Source organism: Pocillopora verrucosa, chromosome 10 (genome assembly GCF_036669915.1).
Source record: "Pocillopora verrucosa isolate sample1 chromosome 10, ASM3666991v2, whole genome shotgun sequence".
NCBI classification, from domain to species: Eukaryota; Metazoa; Cnidaria; class Anthozoa; order Scleractinia; family Pocilloporidae; genus Pocillopora; species Pocillopora verrucosa.
Window position 1 is genome coordinate 16,102,524 of NC_089321.1, and position 23,569 is coordinate 16,126,092.

The 23,569-nt window shown below is 40.2% G+C and overlaps 2 protein-coding genes, 1 long non-coding RNA gene and 1 pseudogene across 3 annotated transcripts in view; all 4 read left to right on the top strand.

The window, feature by feature from the left end:
* Positions 1-1,297: 1,297 nt before the first annotated feature.
* LOC136283808 (uncharacterized) lies at positions 1,298-5,634 on the top strand. The gene is made up of 3 exons (XR_010718918.1): positions 1,298-1,335; positions 5,380-5,429; positions 5,544-5,634. It is a non-coding gene; the product is annotated as an uncharacterized lncRNA (long non-coding RNA).
* On the top strand, positions 1,958-4,510 carry LOC131785502 (E3 ubiquitin-protein ligase TRIM71-like). The gene has a single exon (XM_066173053.1). The coding sequence runs from the start codon at positions 2,013-2,015 to the stop codon at positions 4,209-4,211; it is 2,199 nt and encodes a 732-aa protein (XP_066029150.1). The 5' UTR covers positions 1,958-2,012; the 3' UTR covers positions 4,212-4,510.
* A 4,578-nt stretch (positions 5,635-10,212) lies between the features above and the next one.
* Positions 10,213-12,428, top strand: LOC136283696 (E3 ubiquitin-protein ligase TRIM71-like; annotated as a pseudogene).
* A 9,408-nt stretch (positions 12,429-21,836) lies between these two features.
* LOC131785793 (cullin-2-like) overlaps positions 21,837-23,569 on the top strand; it is an 18,054-nt gene continuing 16,321 nt past the window's right edge. The window contains 2 exon segments of the mRNA XM_066173409.1: positions 21,837-22,060; positions 23,024-23,126. Coding sequence (XP_066029506.1) covers positions 21,942-22,060; positions 23,024-23,126 — 222 coding nt within the window. The 5' untranslated portion in view covers positions 21,837-21,941.

A 23,569-nucleotide genomic window follows, 5' to 3' on the forward strand; every position in this document is an offset into this window, starting at 1 on the left:
CCGTTTAACGGCGGGTTAAACGATTTTAACTTCGGGTTAAAACTTAAACAGAAAGTTACAAGAAATGAAACTCGAAGGCCGCATTGGATGCGATGTTGAACTGTCATTTGCAAGAACGAACTACTACCTCCAAAGAGTGAAACTAACAAACTGGGAAACTACTTGAATCAAGTGTAGATACTAATACAAATAAATTACGCAACATTTTATCGCGATATTCTACAAATTTGCAATTGCAACGTGTGCTTTAAGTTAATTAGCTACAGCATTTAGCTGTAGTTTAAATATTTTTTATTCAATTTGGAACGCAGAAAATACCCTTGATGTAGACAGGAGGAAAAAAACTTACGTGAGGAAAAAATCTCAAACCCATTGCAATTTTTAAGTGGCAAAATTCGTTTACGATTTTCACTGGCGATAAAATACTTTCGCAATCTTCGTGTTCAATCGCCTTGTGTGTTGCTGGCTCGACAGTTAAGCAAATAGTATTGAGAACTTTTACACTCCTGCATGATATTTGTTCAATAATGGATGGGTTTTAATGACGTGCTCTTTGACTGGATTGGGTTTGACAGGTATGATCTGCTGAGCTTCGTTATCCCTGTTGATGTAGTCAAGTCACGTTATCAAACAGGTAAGTAAGTCAGTAGTCTACGGGCAACTAACGCATGTGTAACCAGCGAGTGCAGACGCACTACTTATTGCTTCTATCCGCCTGGAAATATGTCTGTGTTCACAGGCTAACTCTTGAAATGTTAAACAGCACCCTTTGGCAAAGATACGTAAGTTACTCAACAAATTCAACCGGATGTTACTAAGCGTAGCCAATCAGATTGCGGTATTTTTGATTAAACGCGAGTGAGTTTAAATCAAAGCAAGTTATCAAGGATCAAATATATATTAAATAAATATTCCATGGTCCCTAGCTTGAGTCCATTTGTCTCCTTGTCTCTTCTCTTTGCTCTCGGGGTCAGGCGGTTGGACACAGGATTTGGACGGATTTGATTTGCCCATCTGCTAATTGCGTTCGACGTTAGGAGAACGCTTAGTAATCTTTGGGGATCCTGTGGTCGATGGGATACCTGTGCATGCCAGGCGTGAAGATTCGAGATTTTTTGGTTACTTGGACGGGCGATGTTCAAAATCTGCGCCATTTTGAATAATTATTAAGCGCGCGCACGAATTTTAAGCCCAATAGCCGGCCAAAGAAATTGCGGGCTCACCTGGTGGACATGCGCACACAACTATTTTTTTATGCGCAAGCAACTATACCTCGTGCGAGTGCAAGCTGCTCGTGCGTCCGTGTCGCCTCCGTGGATATCTTTGGATTATTCGGTAAGTTCATTTATTTTTCTCAAACTTCATGCGATGTTTCTTAAAAAGTTCATCGCTTCAACTTGTCAAAGCCTTACCAGGAAACTTTTTAGTACTCCAAGAGCATGTAGAAAGCCCGATGTCGGCGTTGTCCGAACTACAACAAACCGAAGACCTTCGCTGCTCTCCTGCTTTGAATTGATGTCCTCGAATTTGCCGAACAACAAAGCAAATCAACCGATAACTCTGACACAAAGTTGTCTCAAAGCAAATCTACCAAGCCATTGTGCTTTGACCCATAGCGGTCACAAATACAAACCAAACAAACCGAGTCATTGTGTGCATGCCAGGCGTGAAGATTCGATTGTTGTTCATGTTGCTCTTTAAATACTTCGTCTTTCTCATTTAATCTCTCAACTAATTTCCTCCTCTGTTTTTGTATGATTTTAGCTAAATTCATTGAACTTCTAACGCACTTATTAATCTTTGATTACTACTAGTTGTAATTTCATAACTTTGCATTTTTTTATGGCGGGACACATCAACGACGCTTTATAAATGATCTGTGTAAAGATCAAATTAACTCAATTTTGATTGGCTGGAGAACATTAAGCTGTCAGAAAGTTCCACATGATAGATGATACATTCTGATTTCTGGGAATCAAAAAATCTGTGTTCCGCAGAAGTCTGATCGTTCGATGAGCAACCGTGTTGCAATGGAATCGTTTTTGAAAAACCTCCAGGAGCAAGTGACTTGTTCGATTTGCCTCGATACCTACAAGGAACCCAAGATCATATCTTGCCTTCACACATTTTGTTGCAATTGTCTCAAGAGACATGCACTAACCAGCCAAAGAAACGGCAAATATCGATGTCCCGAATGCCAAGCGCCAATCGATTTACCCAAAGACAACCGCTTCGACAGTTTGCAGACCAGTTTCTTCCACAATAGTCTTTTGGGTATCCTTGCAGTTCGGCAGATTGGCGATGGAAGGAGTATTTCTTGTTCACAGTGTAGGAAAAATAATACTCAAATGCATTACTGTTTCGACTGTGGACGCTTCATGTGCCCTGACTGTCTGAATGCACACGAAGTATTAAAGGCTTCGTTCGAAGGTCACAAAGTGATTTCGGTGAAAGAGTTTAAAGCAGAAGATTACGAGGCGTTGTTAAGACGGCAGCCGTTTTGCTCCCAGCAGTTTCACGAAAAGGAAATCATGCGATTCTTTTGTATTCCGTGTCAAAGTTGCGTTTGCCATATTTGCATAGCCACGGATCACCGAAACCATGAAGTTGTTGTACTCGACAAAGCGGCCCACGATGAGAGTCAAAATATTATCGCCGGCGCAGAGTCCATCAAAGACAAGATAAAGGAACTAAATGCGAACATTCGACAACTTGAAGAAACGACCTCCGTGATGGAAAGTAATGTTATGAAAGCTAAGCGTGAAGTCATGGAAGCTGTGGAACAGATAATCACGCAGATCCGTGCGCGCGAGCGAGAGCTGATTACCTCCATCGAGACTACGCGCGCGAAGAGACTCGAGAAAATCAGTTCCGCCAAACAAAATATATTTTCTCTACTCAAACAATTGAACCAAGCGGTCGACTTCGCTGATAATATAGTGAAGAGAAGCTCAAGCACGGATATCATGCAAAATAAAGGTACTTTGACACAGAGATTCGAGGAGTTGCGTGCTATCTATCACGAAGTTCCTAAACATCGCGACATTGTACATGTTAAATTTACTGCGGCCTCCATGGCGGGCCTGAAACTGGGATCTGTTCAGATGACAGAAAAGGCAGATATGAAGAAATCAACACTTCAAGGAATAGATCAAACCTTACGGGCTGGTGTAGAAGCTGACTTTTTATTGTGCCCCAAAACATCTTCTGGAGAGTTATGTGACTCGGAGTCAAATCAAATTGAGTTTCTGGTTGAGCCCGCTGATGATGTGTCAATGACATCTGTGCACGAGAACGACGAAGGAACATTCCAGTTAAAGTTTACACCCATATTGCCTGGAGATTACAGTTTTGAAGTAAAAATAAATGGCGAGAAACTTTCTGTTTGTCCAGTAACTGTGCAAGTGAAAGAATGTGAGCTTGTTGTGGACGGTGAACTGGATCTGACAAATTTCTCTGATCCCGAACTAAAAGGACCCTTCGGTATCGCACTCAATGCCAAAGGAACTATGGCAGTGTCAGATTATTATGGCCCCAGCGTTTATGTATTTGACAGTGAAGGAACCCTTTTCCGAAAAATCGATCAACTTAACCAACCTCTCCATGTTGTTTTTGCTAATGATGAAGATATTCTTGTCTCGGATCATGGCGATAACAGAATATGTCAGTATAATACTCGAACTGGACTATTCATAAAAGAATTTGGAAAAGGAAAGCTTAAAAATCCATTCGGACTTTCCATGGATGACAAAGAGCAAATTATCGTTTCTGACTACTATAATAATAGAATACAAGTTCTGGCTAAAAATGGTGGGAATATATTTACGTTTGGAGACATTGGGCCGGAAAAACTCCTTGGTCCTTTTAGCTGTGTTAGTCATAAAAACCGATTCTTCGTGTCTGACTCTGGCCATAGCTGCATCAAAGTGTTCGACCAGGCAGGACAATTTTTATATAAATTTGGAAGTAAAGGAACGGAAAACGGACAGTTTGTTAGACCTTCTGGTCTGTATATAGACAGGCACGATTGTCTTCTTGTATGTGACCAGGGAAGTGGCCGGTTTCAAAAGTTTTCCCTTGAAGGTCGTTTTATTGGCAAGTGCACTACTCCTGGGTTAGAAAACCTGAATGGCGTCGCGGAAATGCCAGATGGACGCATTCTCGTTACAAGCACAAAGTCTAAAAAAGTGTATATCATGATAACAAAGTAGTTACCCTTATCAATAGGGCCGTTTTTAGTAGTGAGTATTGTCGATTTTGAGTTGTTTTTCCAAGTCTGCTTTGTACCGTTAAATAGCCGTTAAAATGATAAAAAGACTGAAGGAAACTAAACCGAATTGAATTCAACAGTTTATGAATATTATAGGATGAACCTCTCAACGACCTACCATTCTGCTGTTTAGATTTTGCTCCCACGGAAATAAAAAACACGTTAAGTGATAGTAACTTTACACCGAGTATTCGTCACCTGATTTGTTCAAAACTAAGGCAAATTACTCACAGAGTAACAATAAAAAGAGTACTGAACTTCACAATTTTCGGTTTTCTATTGCTAGCTTTCTCTCTATCTTTAAATTTTCCTCACCATTAATTTCTGGATTCCAACAACAGGCAACAGGTTATGGTCTTATTCAGATTATTCCTTCCGCTCATGTCAATTTTTCTTAAAGTTTTGGGAGGGGCTGCGAGCTCCCTCCTTATATTTCCTGCGAATGCCTTGAGTTCAGAGTGTAACGAAATCCGCTTGACTCCTGTTTCGCGCGCGCTTCTCCTGCTCTGCTTAAAGTAAACAGAATCTAAATCCACGAAGGCTGCCTAATTGGGCTCGTGGTCCCGCACAGTGAGACGTATCTAAAGTGGAAACCAAACCATTTACAAGTAACTTTCCTCTTATACCTGAGCGAGTAAGGGGAAACTAGTAGACCCTTATGGCATACAAATAGGATCACTGTAAATTTTCTTTCGAGGTTTAGAGTATTGAGGCATTAAGGTAGAAGATCACTTATGGTCATCTTGTAATGGTGAAGTTTGGAATTTTGACCATCTATGCTTCACTCTACTTTTATGAAACAATCTGTCCCTTTCTATGCGTAAAGGGGAAACGAGCAGGGAGAAACTATCATTTCATACACGCTCCTATTGAAATGGTACATTTTTTTAATCCAATTTCGACGCGCGGTCTCTTTAAGCGGCTATTTCAAGAACAAACCCTATATCTCAAGCTTAACCTATTGAGCTGGAGTGTTGGTTTGTGCGAAAAAACACATCGTCGTACTGTCGATGGCTGGTTTCTCACAAGCGTCTCACAATTTTATGTTATATTTCTGGAAAGTTGACTGACAGATATCATCAGCTGATTCTCTCACTTTTCACTCACAGCACCTGAAGGAACTTACCCCCGAAGAATTAGAGATGCTTTTAGACAATTAGTAAGTACCTCATTTTTCCAGAAGAAGGGTTTCCACTTATTCCATGCAAAACCTATGAGGTTGTTTGATGTGTAGTGTGTAGCTTCCTCAACCCCTCTCTGTGATCTTTTGTAGGCTCCGTTGGGGCTGGGAATGAGGCACTTCCCTTTTTGGCCTGGACAAGTTTGAGTCAATGAAAGAAGGGTATGATTTTTGCAGTCTTAAATCTTAAACAAGGCATAAAATGTCACCCTTTAGAGTCCAAATCAGGTGGTTCCTTCGCACCGAAGGTTTCGGTGAGAGTGTGAGTGTAGGCTGTCCGTGGCCTTTATGTGCGGTATTAATATTTTTCCTTTTTCATCTGAGTTAAAAATGTTCTCCTCGAATATTCGAACGAGACATGGCTCGTGAGGTCAGCTTGCCACAGGGACGTAACGATTTTTGTTATCAAGAGGGTAGCGAAGTGCACCAGTGATAATAAACAGGGCAAGGGTTTGTGCCATACCCCCAGTATACCTCTTCCTGACCCGTCTGAAATCTTCTCGCGGAACAACGCACTTCCTGCACTGCTAATAACAAGTGCCAGCTTACAGGCTACCATCAGCAAGGCACAGCTAACACGATGGCAAATGGGCTCTCTGTATGGATATATTTGGAGAGATACAAGTACTGCTTTGCCTTTCCCACAATTACTTAGTTGACTCAAGGTGAATGTGATTGGATGTGCTGTTGGTGAGAAAACTGACGCTCGTACTAGCAGCTCGTGTTTGGAAAAATGCGCGTCTCTATGAACAGCTGTAGTATGTACACTTGTATTTCGCTCACCCCATGACGCACGCGCTTTTGTCTTTAGGTAAAGGAAGAAGGAGTTGCGAGTTTATTCAAAGGAGTAACCCCAGTCTTATTAAGAGCTTTCCCCGCAAACGCGGGTGAGTAAAATTCTATCTACAGCAAATATTTGAACGACGTCCCTCACTACTGATGTTTATGGAACAAGGATTTCTTGACATGGACTCGGTTATTAGTAATAGTAGTAACATGATTTTAAGTGTAATTTGATGTTAATAAGCACGAGCAAATTCTTCCAAGACAACAAAACTGCACGAGCCTGTAGTCTTTGAAAAGTTTAGAAGTGTTCATTTTCACTAAATTCTACGAGGAATCACGTCATTACTTCGTAATAATTTAAATGTAAAACGCATGGCCGATTGTCAAGACAGACGAGATTTTGACAGCGCGCGCGATATTTGTAATGTGCACTCGTATTACATGAAAAATGCACTCGTTTTCAGCCAACAGAAGCGCGTAATTTTTTCGTGTCTGTCAGAACTAGAGCAATTTCTAATAAAGTGTCGAAAGCAGGGAGGGGGAAGGGGGAAGCTACTTCCCATAAATCATCTTAAATGAAATCGAAACGATGTTTTCAAAACTTGCAAAGCAATCTCACCAGAAATTGTCAGCGGATATCTCCATTGCAGACGAGCATTACTAGTTATTAAGGAAAACCATAGCGGTTTAGTGCCTGCCTGGTTATTTTTAAGGACCCGAAGACGCTCTCCGTTTTGTAACGAACAACAGGCCGGGATCAGTACTTATGAAGTTTATCGTTGTTTTTCTGGGTTGATTTCTGCAGTGAGATTTTAGGTAGGCCTTTTTTGACACTTGCAAAACTACAGTAGTAAATAAAGGACTTTCAAGGATTTTCTTTGTCGTTTTATGCCGAAACAGAGTACTATTTTTGAAATAATGACAGTGAAATGCTTTGCTGACGGATGAGTACATTTGTCCGGCAACGATGTAAATCGTTAAATCACAATTTACTCTTACGGTTAGTAAAAGCTTAGATTTTGCTGATCGTGTTGCCACAAAATTTCCGTGTAGACGCATTTACTAGGTCTGCTTTAAACGCACTGTGGGTACTGTTTTCAGTTCTTCTGGATGTAGATGAAGGGTTTGACAGTTACTTTCCCCAACAAACCTTCTTTTAAATTGACGGCAAGCGAACTTCGTGGAGGTGTTTGTACGATTTTTATCGAAACCTAGAAATTTGAGCCGCAACTTACACTTCCCGAAGAAGACATTTCACACCTGAACTCGGATTTGTTTTTTCAAGGTTCCTCGCATCCTTTAACAGGCTTCGCCAAAAAAAGAAACTCAACAATCAGGCTAAAGAAAGTAGTGCACCCGTAATATACAGTTTTATTTCGATAAAAGTTTCAAACCTTTGTAGAAAAAGAACGGAAAGAGTTATTCAAGACTAATTTAGCACGTAGAGGATTTGAGCAACTCTCGTGGCTCAATAAGACCGCTGAAAAGCCCGTGAATTGACCGCTTTGCAAGTTGTGTGATCATCGTTTCTCAGTTCAACTCTCTCAGCACTAAAACCTGGTTGCCTGTGTTTTCCCACGCTTTAGGCAGTGTGGTTGTTTTCATTTCTAGGTCTTATGGCCTCGCAAAGGTTTTTCCTTTTTGTTGATTGGCTGTTGTGATCACTTTGGTTTTGGTTTTGCGACACTAAGTCGAAGAGCGCTCTATAGGATTAGAGGGGATTGATTTCGTGTGGAAAGGTTTAATACGTGTTTCATTATTTTTGCTCTCTAATATAATTTTTTTCAACGAATTTTTTCCATTATCTTGAATTTGTTCCATTGCCTAGGGTCTTTTTCTTAGTTACGAAGTCGCCATGAAGACTTTTAGCTGGATTTTACCGGAATAAGGAGGAGAAAAATGTTCTGGATGTTTTAACACTTCAACTGACTAACTAATTGCACCTCTCTTTCTCTCAGACATTGAAATTGCGGTTCATCGAAAGAAGCTACTCATCGTGATTTGCGATTAAATTATTCTAACTAGTGATATAAACTCTGCGAAGACCATTAAGGAGAGTTTTTGGTTACGTCAGTGTGTTAAACAGCCATTCCTGGAGTTGCCCTGATAAAGTTATCATATCTTATCTTCTCTCTAATATCACACAAGTGATCTATCAATCAAGAAACTGACTTCCTTTTGTTGAGAAGATCTCTCCAAACCTCGTTATGACGCCGAGGCAAAGGAGAATATTTTCCACTTTGAGTAACTGGATTTATCTATGTACACTCCGGTCTGCAGCTTTGGTTTTTATTTACACGGTGAGATATATAGACTGGATGGATTCTGTTACCGACTGATAGGAAATAATAGCTGGTTTCTATATATCAAATGTCTCACACAATAAAGGAGTTTATTCTCCCTCTCTTGTTAAATGTATAAAAAACAGTATGGAGAATGCCAATACTGATGTTGGGTGTAAAGGGTTACAGCTGCAAATGCGGCCCTTTCCGCTTATTGAGAAGTGATTTAGAGAAAAAAAGATATTTTTGAGTGGTCCACGCAAGAAAGTCATTAACATATGGAAAGGACACAAAACGAATTATACACGTGGCGGAAGTTGTTGACAGAGTTTCAGAGGACATCATGTTACAGTTCGCTTTTGTATCAATTTCGAAAACAAATTCCTGTTCATGACTCCTCGTACAATACTTTCTGCAAACGTTAGTCGTGGAACGAAAAAAAAAAGTGACGCGTTTGTCATCGGTGGTTGAACCAGTTGGGTGATGCAAATAATGGTTTGTTCTATTCTAAGTTCTATCCTATTCCTGTATACAGAGCCAGAAATTATGGAAATGATTGTGTGCCAGTTTTGAGCTAGGCTTTAGTATTTTTTTCTTCTTTTTACAAAAAGGCAAGCACCCCCCCCCCCCCCTTCCCTTCTACCTCTCCTTCCTTCTTACCCTGCCGAAGATAATTTGGATTCCAATTCTTCTTTGTACAGTGTGTTGAGTAAAAAAAATATATTAAAAAAAAAAACAATTCTTTAGTGACCGCTCACTATTTATCCCATTAATTTTCGGGCTATATTATGTGTGCGCTTAAAAAATTGGACGAAATGCTCTCGGGCGGTGTCATGCGCAGAATAAAGGGATGATCGCATTTCGAAGGTAGCGAAGCAAAAGATTTTATCAAGGAAACCTCTAGCTAATAAATTTGAATTCGCTTTATTTAATATCCTGCCTTGCTGGCGACTCCGTTTAACGGCGGGTTAATTGATTTTAATTTCGGGTCATCAAACAGGTAAGTAAGTCAACAGTCTACGAGGCAACTAACGCATGTGTAACAGCGAGTGCAGACGCACTACTTATTGCTTCTATCCGCCTGGAAATATGTCTGTGTTCACAAGCTAACTCTTGGAATGTTAAACAGCGCCCTTTGGCAAAGATACGTAAGTTTTCAAGCAAATTCAACCGGATGTTACTAAGCGTCGCTAATCAGATTGCGGTATTCTTGATATAACGCGAGTGCACTTAAATCAAAGCAAGTTATCGGGGGTCAAATATATCTTGAACTAAACGATCGAGAGGCGTTCACTCGGGCTTCGTATCGAGCGTTTTACTTAAGCATTCACCACGCGTAAAATTTATACGAGACTACATCCGGGACTTGGGGTGAGGAATTTTCGATTTCGATTACTCCAGTGCCACTTTTGGACGGTTATTTGTGCCAAAAGTCAGTTTAATTACTTGTGTGAAAAACAATATTTTATTAGCTTGTGTACAGCCGCTCCCTTCCCGCAAAAAAATCGGGACGTCGCTCTCTTCGATTTTTTTGATTGGAGGGAGCGGCTGTACACAGGCTATATTTCATTCACTCGCTGGGGTCGTACGTAAAATTTGTTGTAAATACTACACTTCCCAGTTGAGCGCGACACCACGCAAGTTTTCATACATTGTACAATTGCCTCTGTAAATTACACCCTTGTACTCAAAACATGGCAAATTACACGAAAAGAACCTTAAGTATTTGAGATATTTCTTTCCATGTTTATCTCTACTTGAATTCTAGACATAACTCTTTGAACAGTTAACGTTTCTTGTTCTAAAAATTGGTTTCCTTCTCATTTTTTGTACAAACCTGACTCTTGTTTTTTGTGTATTTTTCTTTCGTGTTGCATTATTTTTAATAAGATCATGGACTTTCGATGACTTTGGTACGTTTTTACTTTAACGGCTCCTTACATAACTCTGTAGTTTTCTACTTTTCTGATAGAAACGTTTTAACATCTTCACTTGCACTTTGCTTGGTTCACGATCACGTTTATATAGCCTGGCATTCACACAAAAACACAATTATAATATACATACTTTGCATAACGAGATCTGAATTGTTGTACTTTAACTGACACTGTAACATCAGTATGTTCATGTACATTAGTCATATTGACAACTTTTTCAAGTAGATCACAGTCATCAAAAGTATTCTTGATTTGAACCCATGACTTCTTACATTCGTTTCTTCACCGCAGTGCAAATATATGAATTTCATATATCTAAAATCATCATATGATAATACAAGTTGTCGCACTCTCATCCCCAGTTTCCGCGGTTTACGCAAGGAACGCCTGGGATCAAGACAGTCTTCATGATCCCCTTTTGGTGTCCAGGAACGGCTTCCATTCTAAGACTCGGGCTCTCCTACGGAAGCCCGAGTAATAAATATTCTATCTTCCCTAGCTTGGGTCTATCACCGAAACCATGAATTTGCTGTACTCGACAAAGCGGCCCATGATGAGAGACAAAATATTATCGCCGGCGCAGAGTCCATCAAAGACAAGATAAAGGAACTAAATGCGAACATTCGACAACTTGAAGAAACGACCTCCGTGATGGAAAGTAATATTTTGAAAGCTAAGCGTGAAGTCACGTTGGCTGCAGAACAGATGATCACACAGATCTGTGCGCTCGAGCGAGAAATGATTACCTCCATCGAGACTACGCGCGCGAAGAGACTCCAACAAATCAGTGTCGCCAAACAAAATATATTTTCTCTACTCAAACAATTGAACCAAGCGGTCGACTTCGCTGATAATATAGTGAAGAGAAGCTCAAGCACGGATATCATGCAAAATAAAGGTACTTTGACACAGAGATTCGAGGAGTTGCGTGCTATCTATCACGAAGTTCCTAAACATCGCGAAATTGTACATGTTAAATTTACTGCGGCCTCCATGGCGGGCCTGAAACTGGGATCTGTGCAGATGACGGAAAAGACAGATGTGAAGAAATCAACGCTTCAAGGAATAGACCAAACCTTACGGGCTGGTGTAGAAGTAGACTATTTATTGTGCCCCAAAACAACTTCTGGAGAGATGTGTGACTTGGAGTTAAAGTTTACACCCATATTGCCTACAGTTTGGAAGTAAAAATAAATGGCGAGAAACTTTCTGTTTGTCCAGTAACTGTGCAAGTGAAAGAATGTGAGCTTGTTGTGGATGGTGAACTGGATCTGAAAATTTTCTCTAATGCGGAACTAAAAGGACCCTTCGGTATCGCACTCAATGCGGAAGGAACTATTGCAGTGTCAGATTTTTATGGCCGCAGTGTTTATGTATTTGACAGTGAAGGAACCTTTCTGCGAAAAATCGGCCAATTTAAACAACCTGTCGATGTCGTTTTTGTTAATGATGAAGAAATTCTGGTCTCGGATCATGGCGATCACAGAATATATCAGCATAATACTCGAAGTGGACTGTTCATAAAAAAATTTGGAAAACCTGGTACAGGAAAAGGAAAAGTAAAAAAATCCACTTAGACTTTCCATGGATGACAAAGAGCAAATTGTCGTTTCTGATTACAATAATAATAGAATACAAGTTCTGGCTAAAAATGGTGAGAATATCTTTACGTTTGGAGACATTGGGCCGGAAAAACTCCTTCATCCTTTGAGCTGTGTTAGTCATAAAAACCGATTCTTCGTGTCTGACTCTGACCATTACTGCATCAAAGTGTTCGACCAGGCAGGACAATTTTTATATAAATTTGGAAGAAAAGGAACGGAAAACGGACAGGTCGTTTTATTGGCAAGTGCACTACTCCTGAGTTAGAAAACCTGAATGGCGTCGCGGAAATGTCAGATGGACGCATTCTCGTTACAAGTGCAAAGCTGACTTTTGGCACAAATAACCGAAATAGTTACCCTTATCAATAAGGCCGTTTTTAGTAGTGAGTATTGTCGATTTTGAGTTGATTTTTCAAGTCTGCCTTGTACCTGTAAATAGTCGTTAATATGATATGAAGACTGAAGGAAACTAAACCGAATTGAATTCAACATTTTAGAGTGAACTATCTACTACCTACCAATTTGTCTTTAGATTTTTCTCACACAATAATTAAAAACACGTTAAGTGATAGTAATTTTATGCCGAGTATTCATCACCTGATTTGTTCAAAACTAAGGCAAATTACTCACAGAGTGACAATAAAAAGAGTATCGCACTTCACAATTTTCTGGTTTTCTAGAATTTGCTTTCTCTCTATCTTTAAATTTTCCTCACTATCAATTTCTGGATTCCATGTCCTTTTGAGATAATCTCCTCCCTGCAACAGGTTATGGTCTAATTCAGATTATTCCTTCCGTTTATTTCAATTTTTCTTGAATTTTTGGGAGGGGCTGCGAGTTCCTTCCTAATATTTCCGGCCAATGCCCAGGGCTCAGAGTGTAACAAAATCCGCTTGACTCCCGCTTCGCGCACGCTTCTTCTGCTCTGCTGAAAGGAAACGGAATCTAATGCCACGAAGGCTGCCTAATTGGGCTCGTGATCCTGCACAGTGAGACATCTAAAGTGGAAACCAACTTTTTTACAGGTGACTTTCCTCTTAGACTATTCTGGCATACAAATTGAACACTATAAATTTTCTTTCGAGGCTTTAGAGTATTGAGCCATTAAGGTAGAAGATCAATTAGGGTGAAGTTTGGAATTTGACCATCTATTCTTTACTCCACTTTTATGAAACACTCTATCCCTTTTTATGCGTAACATGACAGGACGGAAAAACGCGTGGACTGTAAGTACCTCCCGTTGTCCCATACAAAGCCTTAGAAAACTTTTCTAAGGCTTTGTATATGTAACAACGGGAGGTACTTACAGTGCATGCATTATCCGTCCTGTCATGGGGGAAACGAGCAGAGAGAAGCTATAATTTCATACATGCTCTTGTTAAAAATATTTTTTTAATCCAATCTCGAAGCGCGGTCTCATTAAGCGGCTATTTCAAGAACTAACCTTATATCTCATGCTTAACCTGTTGTGCTGATATGATGACATTCATTGATTGACGGGTTCGTGTGAAAAAGCACATCGTCGTATTGTCGATAGCTGGATTTCTCCGCTTTAGACAGTGTGGTTGTTTTCATTTTGTGGTCTCATGGCCACTCAAAGGTTTTTCACTTTCTGTTGATTGACCTTTGTGATCACTTAGGTTTTTGTAAAAATTGGCTTCTGTTATTTCATATTTGAGTTCTGACAGCCTATGTTATTCAACCTGTATGAACATTCCAACTTACGCTATTCAAACCTGTGTGAAAATTTCGGAACCAAACTACAGGATTTTATTTAGTGCAACTGGCGATAACAGCGCACACTAAAATATACCGTGACCAGTGACTCTGTCACGTAATTCAATTGTGTAATTATCCTGAATTACTTCTCCCATCTAGATAAAGCAGCGACAACATCGTCTTTTGGCTCAGAATTCTAGTCGGCAGGAATAAGAGAAAATTTTGTCTGCACACCTGACTTTATGACAGTTTCTATTCACAACTTTAGAACTTTCTTGTGGAAAAGGACTCCGCGTTTTTAAAGGAAATAAATTATTTCGTTACGTGTCACCTAATTTTTCCAACAATTAGCCATATCTATGTCGTAAAGTGCGTAATCCTATTAGCTGTAATTCAATTGCTTCTTTCGGTACTGATTTGCTTTTGATTAATAACACTAAATTCTTGAAGCAGCATTCGAAATAAGATGTCTTGCTTTCTGTCTCATTCCTTAGAAACATCGTGCGGAGACTCACGGGGAGTTTCCGGGTTGTTTAATTTACTTCAGTGTACTGACTCAGTAGAGAGTCATCTCTCCTTAATCCATTTGTCCAAAGAGAGTGTCACGGAAGGAGAGCTTATCCTAGCAAGGGCTGGCAATTCGATATAGATGACTCAGTTATGGCAAAAATGTTGGTCTGTGCAAAGCCGATAGGCACACCTATGGGAAGTTCTGGCGCCAAAGATCAGCGTGCCAGTATCCGACACACCCTGGTAGCGATTCCAAGGGGGCAAAGAGCCAGTATTCTGTCAATTTGGAAATGTCAAAGGCCATTTCTAAGATGTATGGCGTTCTCGTTCAAGTAGGTTCAGGTAGGAACAAATGATTTAAGATACTGAAGTGGCTGATTTCAACCAATCTCTCCCGTTTTCTCCCGGCAATCGCTTGTTCGTATATTGATCCACTTTTTCCTACGTCCAGTTATTTGTATTAACTGCTGCAACAAGCATAATGCTTCTGTGAAGAAAATGCCATGGGTCTCTTTGGAATCCACAGAGAAAGAAGACAGTGATTCCTGCGCTTATGTGGATGAGGTAAAAGAGTTTGTGCGAATAAAAAGCGTTTGATATTGATGCATGCGGTTGTGTACATAAGCTGAGATACATAACCCTTTTCCAATAAGAAAATGCTCTACGGGCGGTAATTGTTAACAAATAACTTTAGTAATTAATCATAGCTTACTGGAGTTTTGCCTGTAGCAGGGATCTCGAGGTAATTGCCTTTTGGTTACGTTAATTGCAAGACACACCGAAAGGTACATCTGTTTGTATCGATTCAGTTTTTGTAGATATTTTGTAAACTACAAAAGAGATGTGCCTAGTGCTAAAACAGTTAGCCTGCGTACAAGGCTCTCGGCGAAAAGCCTGTAGTAAGCATCTGAGAGAACAGACGCCATGTCTTTCTCTCGCGTGACTTCTCGCTCGCGCGTGCTAGGTTTAATCACTCGCGCCCAGTTGACTTTGAAAGCATGTTACCTAGTTTATGTGTACAAATTCATCTAAAACTTGACATCTTTAATCGAAGGCCAAGCAAAGATGCCGCTCTAGAGAAGTTCAAACTCACCTATTACACCAAGTTCTTCCAGGCTATCCCACAGTGGACTCCTTCAGCCGTGTTGGCGCTTGACGAAAGCATAGAAATACAGGATTTCAGACCAACGAGAGGAAATGTCCAAGATCCAATTCAAGTTTTTCAATGCATGCATTGATAGCCTCGCCGATGCTGTACAAAAACCCAGGATTACACATTTGGAATCCAAGTAGATTGTTGGGAAAAATGCTCCTTTACTGAAAAATCTGAATTTGTGCAAAAAGCCGGGGAAGCGTGCCAGCTGGTGTGCGATGTCATAGCTCCAAGAGATGGTAAAGCGTTATTCCAAGCAGTCTTAGACCATGAACAGAAGTGCAAGACAGCTATTGATGTTGGCCTTCAAACCCTTATGGTCGCCTATCAGAATGCTCCCACAAAATCACTTAAGACTCAAATACTGAGTATTTATGCTGATAGATTCTCAGCCAACGAGCTTAAACCCATACATCAGCCATTTGAAAACCTCTCCGATAGACAAATAAAGAAGGCAAGAGCACAGGCGAAGAGTGAGGGGCCTGGAGTGCCCATTGAAAAAATCCCGCGTCATAGAATCCGTATACAACAGCGTCAGCTAGACCACTTCTTAGAGTTCACTATGAGGCCATATTACTATCAAGACGTAGCCTACGGTACTCGCACCATAAAACTCGAGAACGGTGAAGAGTTTGTCATACCTAACGTGGTGCGCACAGTGGCCAAGTGCACCATCATTAATCAATACATGGACCATTGCAAACAAACTGGATTTCAACCGATAAGTAAATCCACGATGTGGAGAGTACTAGAAGTTCAAGGGGCCACACAAAGGAAATCATAGCGGGGTCTAGACAATACTACAGCTGAGGGAGCGGATGGTTTTAAGGATTTTCTCCAAATTATAGACGAACTGGAACGCGTGGGAGCGGAAAAGGATTGTGTAAAGAAGTTCGGAAGAGGCTTCAGGAGAGCAAGTTGTATTTGAAGACTACATACCGTAATCACTGCAAAGAGGACGATAGCAAATGTGCCGATCACTGTAGGGTCTTTACACTGAGCGATGCTGGTGACACTTACTTTCAGAAAGTATGCAGTCATAGCCACAACGTGAATTGTGAGGATTGTGAGAAGCTGAAAAGTGTTCTTGAAGAAGTAAGTGGTGTTATTTCTGACTACACAATGCAATTGGGTAAGGTTCAAGCGGAAGACCATCTTTATGAAGCAAACAATGCTGCCGCTAAGATCTTTGGATGGAAAGGGCATATCCTGAGAGAAGAGAATCAGAATCAGTGCAAGCGTCAAATTCTTGATTCTTTGAAGGGAGATGAAGCATTTATAGTAGTTGACTGGGCAATAAAGTTCACAGCAATGAAGTTCCGGGAAAAGCAAGCAGAATGGTTTGCTAAGAGGGGAATCAATTCGCATGTGAGTAGCGTTGTTGTAAGACAGGAGGAAAGCCTAGAAGTAACTTGCTACGTACACCTTTTTAACAGCTGTAAACAAGACTGGTTTTCAGTGCTGTCAGTCCTTGAAAATCTCTTTGTCACCATAAAGTTACAAAATCCAGGAATAAAAAAGGCCTTTCTAAGATCAGATGAAGCAGGTTGCTATCACAACAGTCGAATCGAATCGAATCGGGATCGAACTCGTGAGGTACGATCATTCTGAGCCGCAGGCTAGAAAAGATATGTGACAGGATTTTGTGTCCGTTAAAGCATCAATGAGGAGATACTGCAACGAAGGCCATGATGTTGTTTCTGCCTAAGACATGTATAACGCATTGAAAGAGAGACCGGTCAAGGGAACGACGGCGTCAGTGTGCATAGTCCAGGAACAGAACTCAACCCTAGAAATTAACAAGATTGCCAATTTCAACAGCTTACACAACTTTGAGTTTACACATGAAGGCCTGCGCGTTTGGAGAGCGTTTAATGTTGGGCCTGGAAAGTTTATTCCATGGAATAAAGTTGTAATTTGTCCACAGAAAAAGACGGATCTCGTGGAGGAGATTCCATTCTTCCCCACTACTGCTCGACGAATTGCATCAGCAGGAGAAAGCGATGATGGCAACGACGGTAGTTCCTATCAATGCCCTGAGCCTGGCTGCGATGAAGATTTTAAGACCCAGGCCGACCTTGACCTTCATATGAACTTGCTAGTTCATCATGTGAGTCCTGTGCCTGCGAGCATGACTGAAAGTCTTTATGACAAAGTGAAGAGGGAGTGGGTTCATCACTTTCAGTCATTGTCATCAGGGAATGAAATTTCGACTGAACTGGTGGCAGTGGCCACAGAACCCTCGACAAATGCTTCACAGCTTCCCATGGGATGGGCTCTTCATAAGAGAAGTGCAAGTGTACGGTTTTCGCAAAATGTCAGGCAGTACTTGACACAGAAATTTATTATTGGACGAGACACTGGCAGAAAACAAGACCCAGAGCAAGTTGCAAAGGATATGCGAACTGCCTGCACTATAGATGGAGAGAATGTTCGATAGAGCAAAGTGGATATCTAGCATACAGATTTAGGGATTCTTCTCGAGATTGTGCCTTAAAGAGAGATCTAAAATACAACAAGAATCGGATGATGCCACAGACGTAGACGACGAAGACGACGACTTGATAGAGGCATCCGCGTCTGATGTAGACGAAGAGTGTTTGAGAGAGGCGAGGAAGACAATAATGGATGAGATAGGACTGAAACATCCAATCATGTTTGATATCTATGATGTGTGCTCGTTGGCAAGAGAGGGAAGGTTGCCTAGCCTCAAAGTCAAGATACTAAGAGACATGTGCAAACATTTTCATCTCTTATTCAAAATGCGAGATACAAAGGCAGCACTTCTTGCAAAAATGGAGGAAATTATTTCGGAGTGCAGTTGTTATGCAATTTAGTTATGACGTCCACTCGTTAGGCGAATGCGATATTCTTTTTTACAAGAACCCTCCAAAGTTATGAACCGAGACTGTTATGCAGACAGATGTGACGACAAAATAATATTTGTTCCTGTCTGCTAGATATCCGAGCAATCGCTGCTTTATTTCAACGTGAGAAGTAATTCAGGATAATTACACCATGGAATTACGTGAGAGTCACTGGTCACGGTGTATTTTAGTGTGCGCTGTTATCGCCGGTTACACTAAATAAAATCCTGCTGTTTGATTCTGGAATGTTCATACAGGTTGAATAACATAGGCTGTCAGAACTCAAATATGAAATAACAGAAGCCAATTTTTTAAAAAGAGATTGCCATTAAAAGGTTGACTGAGCGCTAATCAAATTATGATATTCGATACGTTGTTGTTGACGTCTTTCGTCACGAGATAGAATAATTGGTCAAATTTTGGCCTCTTAAAATGTTTAGAGTATCAATCAGTGTGGTCTACAAGCTCTGTCCTACTATATTTTCAACTTATAATGGCCAAAATCTAAGATTTATTGAGCTACTTATATAAGACGGTCGGAGTTTGCTCCATGAACTAATTTGCATAATCGGCTGTCACGCTAGCAAAATCTCTAAAAGTTTGAAGTCACCACGGCGAAGAAAACTAATAAGTGCAAGATGTTTTTATATTTTTCTGCTTCCAAACATCTTACTAGAAGAAATCAAGCGGAGTTTTCACTGGTCTGGTCTGGACTTGAGCAATATCAACCAAGAAAGAAAGAGTACTTTTGACTTTTTCAGAAAGCTGTCTAACGTGTGTTATTAAATAAATCATGACGAACCTCTGAATAAACGAATATCAAAATTGAAATGCTTTTTATACACCTTACATATCACACAGTCTAAGAATACAAAAGATCTTTTGCTGCATGCGGTGTGATACGAGGACCGGGCTTTTTAACTTTTGAAATTTTCGATGTCGCAAGCGGTCAAAAAAGGGCCTTTTGCAGCTTTGACTATTGAGAGCTCTAAAAATTTTATTTTAACGTATTTCCAGAAACTAATGTGGTTTTATTTACTCGCTATCAAAGATAGACTATTGGGCAAAGTTTGAGGGAAAACTTTATTCCGATCGATGCGAAATGCCCTGGACCGCTCTTACAGAGATCGCCTCTTAACCCTTTAACTCCCATGAGTGACTAAGACACAAAATTTCACCTTACAATATCAATACAATATCAAGCAGACAAGTGATGAGAAAAAAAGAAAAACATTCAGCTAGGGGATTATTAGTTGATCCAATACCAAATTCTCCAAACTAACATCAAGAGAACTAAATGCCAGACAGCAAGGAGAATTACTAATGAGATCTTGGGAGCTGAAGAGTTAAAGGGGGTCGATTTAGTGTGAGGGGGTGTACTACGTGTTCGATTATTTTTGTTTTGGAATATCTCTCTTTCTCTTTTTTTCAATGCATTTTTCATTATCTTGGATTTGTCCAGGGTCTTTTTGTCCTTTGCCTAGAGTCTTTTTCTAGGTTACGACGTCGCCATGAAGACTTTTTAGCTGGATTTTACCGGAGTAAGGCGGAGAAAAGTGTTCTGGATGTTTTAACGCTTTAACTGACCAGCTTATCGCACCTCACTTTTTCTCAGACATTGAAATTGCGGCTCATCGAAAGATGCTGCTCATCGTGATTTGCAATGAAATGCTCCTAACTAGTGACATAAACTTTGCGAAGACCATTGAGGAGAGTTAATGTTTACGCCAGTGTTTTAAATAGTCATTCCTGGAGTTGCCCTGATAAAGTTATCAAATCTTATCTTCTCTCTAATATCACACAAGTGATCTATCAATCAAGAAACTGACTTCCTTATGTTGAGAAGATCTCTGCAAACCTCGTTATGACGCCGAGGCAAAGGCAAGTGTTTTCCACGTTGTGTAGCTGGATTTATCTATGTACACTCCGGTCTGCAGTTTTGGTTTGTATTTACGCGGTGTGTGATATAGACTGAAAGGATTCTGGGACCGATAGATTGGAAATAAAAGCTGGTTTCTATATATCAAATGTCTCACACAATAAAGGAGTTTATTCTCCCTCTCTCGTTAAATGGAGAATGCCAATACTGATGTTAGGGTGTAAAGGGTTACTGCTGTAAATGCGGCCCTTTCCGCTTATTGAGAAGCGATTTAGAGAAAAAAAAATTTTTGTGTGGTCCACGCAAGCAAGTCATTAACATATGGAAAGGGCACAAAACGAATTATACACGTGGCGGAAGTTGTTGACGGAGTTTCAGTTTCTGAGGACACACGTTACAATTCGCTTTTGTATCGATATCGAAAACAAATTCCTGTTTATGACTCTACGTACAAAAAAAAAACGTTAGTCGTGGAACGAAAAAAAGAAGTGACGAGTTTGTGATCGGTGATTGAACCAGTTAGGTGATGTAAATAATAGTTTGTTCTATTCTGAGTTGTTCTATTCTGAGTTGTTCTATTCTGAGTTGTTCTATTCTGAGTTGTTCTATTCTGAGTTGTTCTATTCTGAGTTGTTCTATTCTATTCCTGTATATGGAGCCAGAAATTATGGAAATAATTGTGTGTTTGTTTTGAGCCAGGCTTTAGTTTTTTTTTCCTTTCTACTAAAAATGCAAGCACTTCTCCCCTTTTACCCTTCCTTCCTTCTTACCCTGCTGAAGATAATTTGGATTCCAATTCTTTGCACAGTGTGTTGAGTATAAAAAAATAATTAAAAAAATAAAAAAATTCCTTAGTGACCGCTCACTGTTTATCGCCTGAGAGGGGAAGAAGGCTGAAGCACACTTTGGGGGATAACATGGTTTTCAGGGGAAATGAAAGGGGAATCAATCTTCTCTTACGGGAATTTATGGGGGGGGGGGGACTCTAGAAACCTGACTTCAAGTGAGGGGGAATCAACAAAGCCTTATGGAGGATCAGAAATATTTTATTGTGACAGTTCAAAATCCTCCGACCCCCCCCCCCCCCCACTCTGCTCAGGCGAGAAATAATGTACAGTATCTTACAAGTCAAGCTAAGAAAACCTTGAGTTTTTAATTTAAATTCCGTCACTGCGACTGGATAGAAGAGTGCAAAAATTAAAAAATAAAGTGATCGTGTCTGGACTTCGTTCTTATTGTTTATGTTTAATTGATCTACTTGAGATTTGCATTCCAAATCAAAAGAAGTCGGTTCCGTTTCAGCGTAAAATAATTACCGTCCATGAACGAGGCCCCGGCTTGACTGCACGTTGTGAGATTTCCGTGGTTGCACCACATTATTATTTCCAATCGATGATAACTGAGGGATAACTGAGCCTGAATTGCCCACAAACCCCAAAATAAATTTCCTCTATGTTTAGTGCTCGTGTTAAAATCTTAGCTCTCTGACTAGGCACAAAACGTCACAATAACTGGAGGGTCTTATCACCTTTGATTGCTCCGAACTTTGAGGCCGAGGGACCCAGCGCCCCTATTATCCCAGCATTCCCTTCGGGTAAGAATAAAACATGGCCTGAGGCGTGGCTACCAAGGGGTTATCATCATCGCTTTTTTAGAGCAAGCGGAAGGTCTGGAGCATTTGAAGTAAGAGTGTCACAACCTGTTCTCCAGTGAACTGGATTTTTGCGATCCCATACGGCATTTTACGATGAAAGATGTCACTGAGGCCTCGAGTTGTGAATTTTGACGAAACATGGGCTAAGATCCGAGAAACATTAGAATCTGTTGTAACTTTGAAGAAGATTCCACGATCAGTTTGGAATGACAGGTTTTCATATCCTTTTGCTTCAATTTCGCGATGACATTCCGTTTGTTATGAATTACACACATATTGCAGAATCAAGATTTGACAAGGAGGATCTTAACTTGCTACCAGGTTTTTTCTCTCCTTAAATGGCGTCGCAGCAGTCGCCGCATTGCAATAGCAACCGATATTAATTTTGATACATCAGTTAAGTGCGATAGAACCATAACTGCGATTGTCACATACCGGAAAAAGAGGAAATTTCCTTTATCACGTCCATCATTTGTCTAAGAAGCTTCTATATCGTGTGTGATTTAATTTGATGTGCTTTCGCGTCGTAACTTCGGTGTGAGATTTTGATACAAAAGTTCGCATAATTAATATCAGATACCAAACAGTGACAATTTTACTATCGTGATTCTCTTTTAAGTGATAATGAACTTTATACCTACAATGAGTGGCAATAGTTTTCGCACGATCAGCAGCTTTGGACATTTTTTTTTTAGCTTCCATTTTTATTTCCCTCTCTTTCATCTGAATGTTGCCAGCTGATAAAAAAATGGTCCCTTCTTTATTTCAACATTGTTGGGAGGGGGAGGGGGGACAGGTATGGGTGCAGAAAGATTTCCGTGTAAGGCAAAACAAAACCTTAATCACAAAGCTCATCTGCTGTTGGCACTACTGTATTCTTTTTTCAAAGAACTGAAGAATGGGTTTATTTAGAAACCTTGCTGGGTGACTTTCACATGACCATTTCTCACATCAATGAAGGCAACAATAGTTGTAATAAAGGTTTGTATGGTCAGCTGAATCATACACACATTTTGATTGGTTCTTACCTATGATCTTTTGGGGGATAGACACAACATACAGCAGCTTTCTTGTGTTCTGATTGGTGATATATTCTGTGGCATGGAATGAGGACTTGAAGTCAGACATAAACTCGTTGTATTTTGAGCCAGTCCTTTACATTCATTCCTTAATTGTTATAAGTGATGTGTATGCCCTCTGCGTAGCTTTCCCAGAACCTTTAGGTGAAAAACTTTATGCTGAAGTGAAGGGTTTCTTGGAGAATCATGGCCAAAGTCTGTATGAGGTTTGTATTTATATGAAGCAGTACTGGAACTGTTGTATGGTTAAATTTAATTCTTGAAATCCTACATCAGTATGCATATTCTCTATACTGTTCCCTACATATACCTTTGATACTGACAAGGAGAATTTGTTTAACTGTCAAAGCTTCTTAAGTTGGCAATCATTTCCTTTATTCCCATTATCTTAATGAGTGATTCAGCATTATTACTGTTAGGAGAAATTAGATGCTGGTCTAGGTTTTCAAGGATTAAAGTGTGAACAGAAAAAAGCCCCAAATAAGATATGAAAGATCACTAAAGTATTTGTTCAAATTGACTTAATTTCCCTTTTGAAACAAAGGAAAAATTTGATGGTGCCTCTAAAGTAACTTAGGATCTAACTCCATGCAACCCTTCAATTATGAAATACCCCTTAGGGTTAAAGATCTTCAAGACTGTTCTCTTC

Coding starts and splice junctions, on each gene's coding strand:
- LOC131785502 (XM_066173053.1), top strand. CDS start 2,013: ATGAGCAACCGTGTTGCAATGGAATCGTTTTTGAAAAACCTCCAGGAG.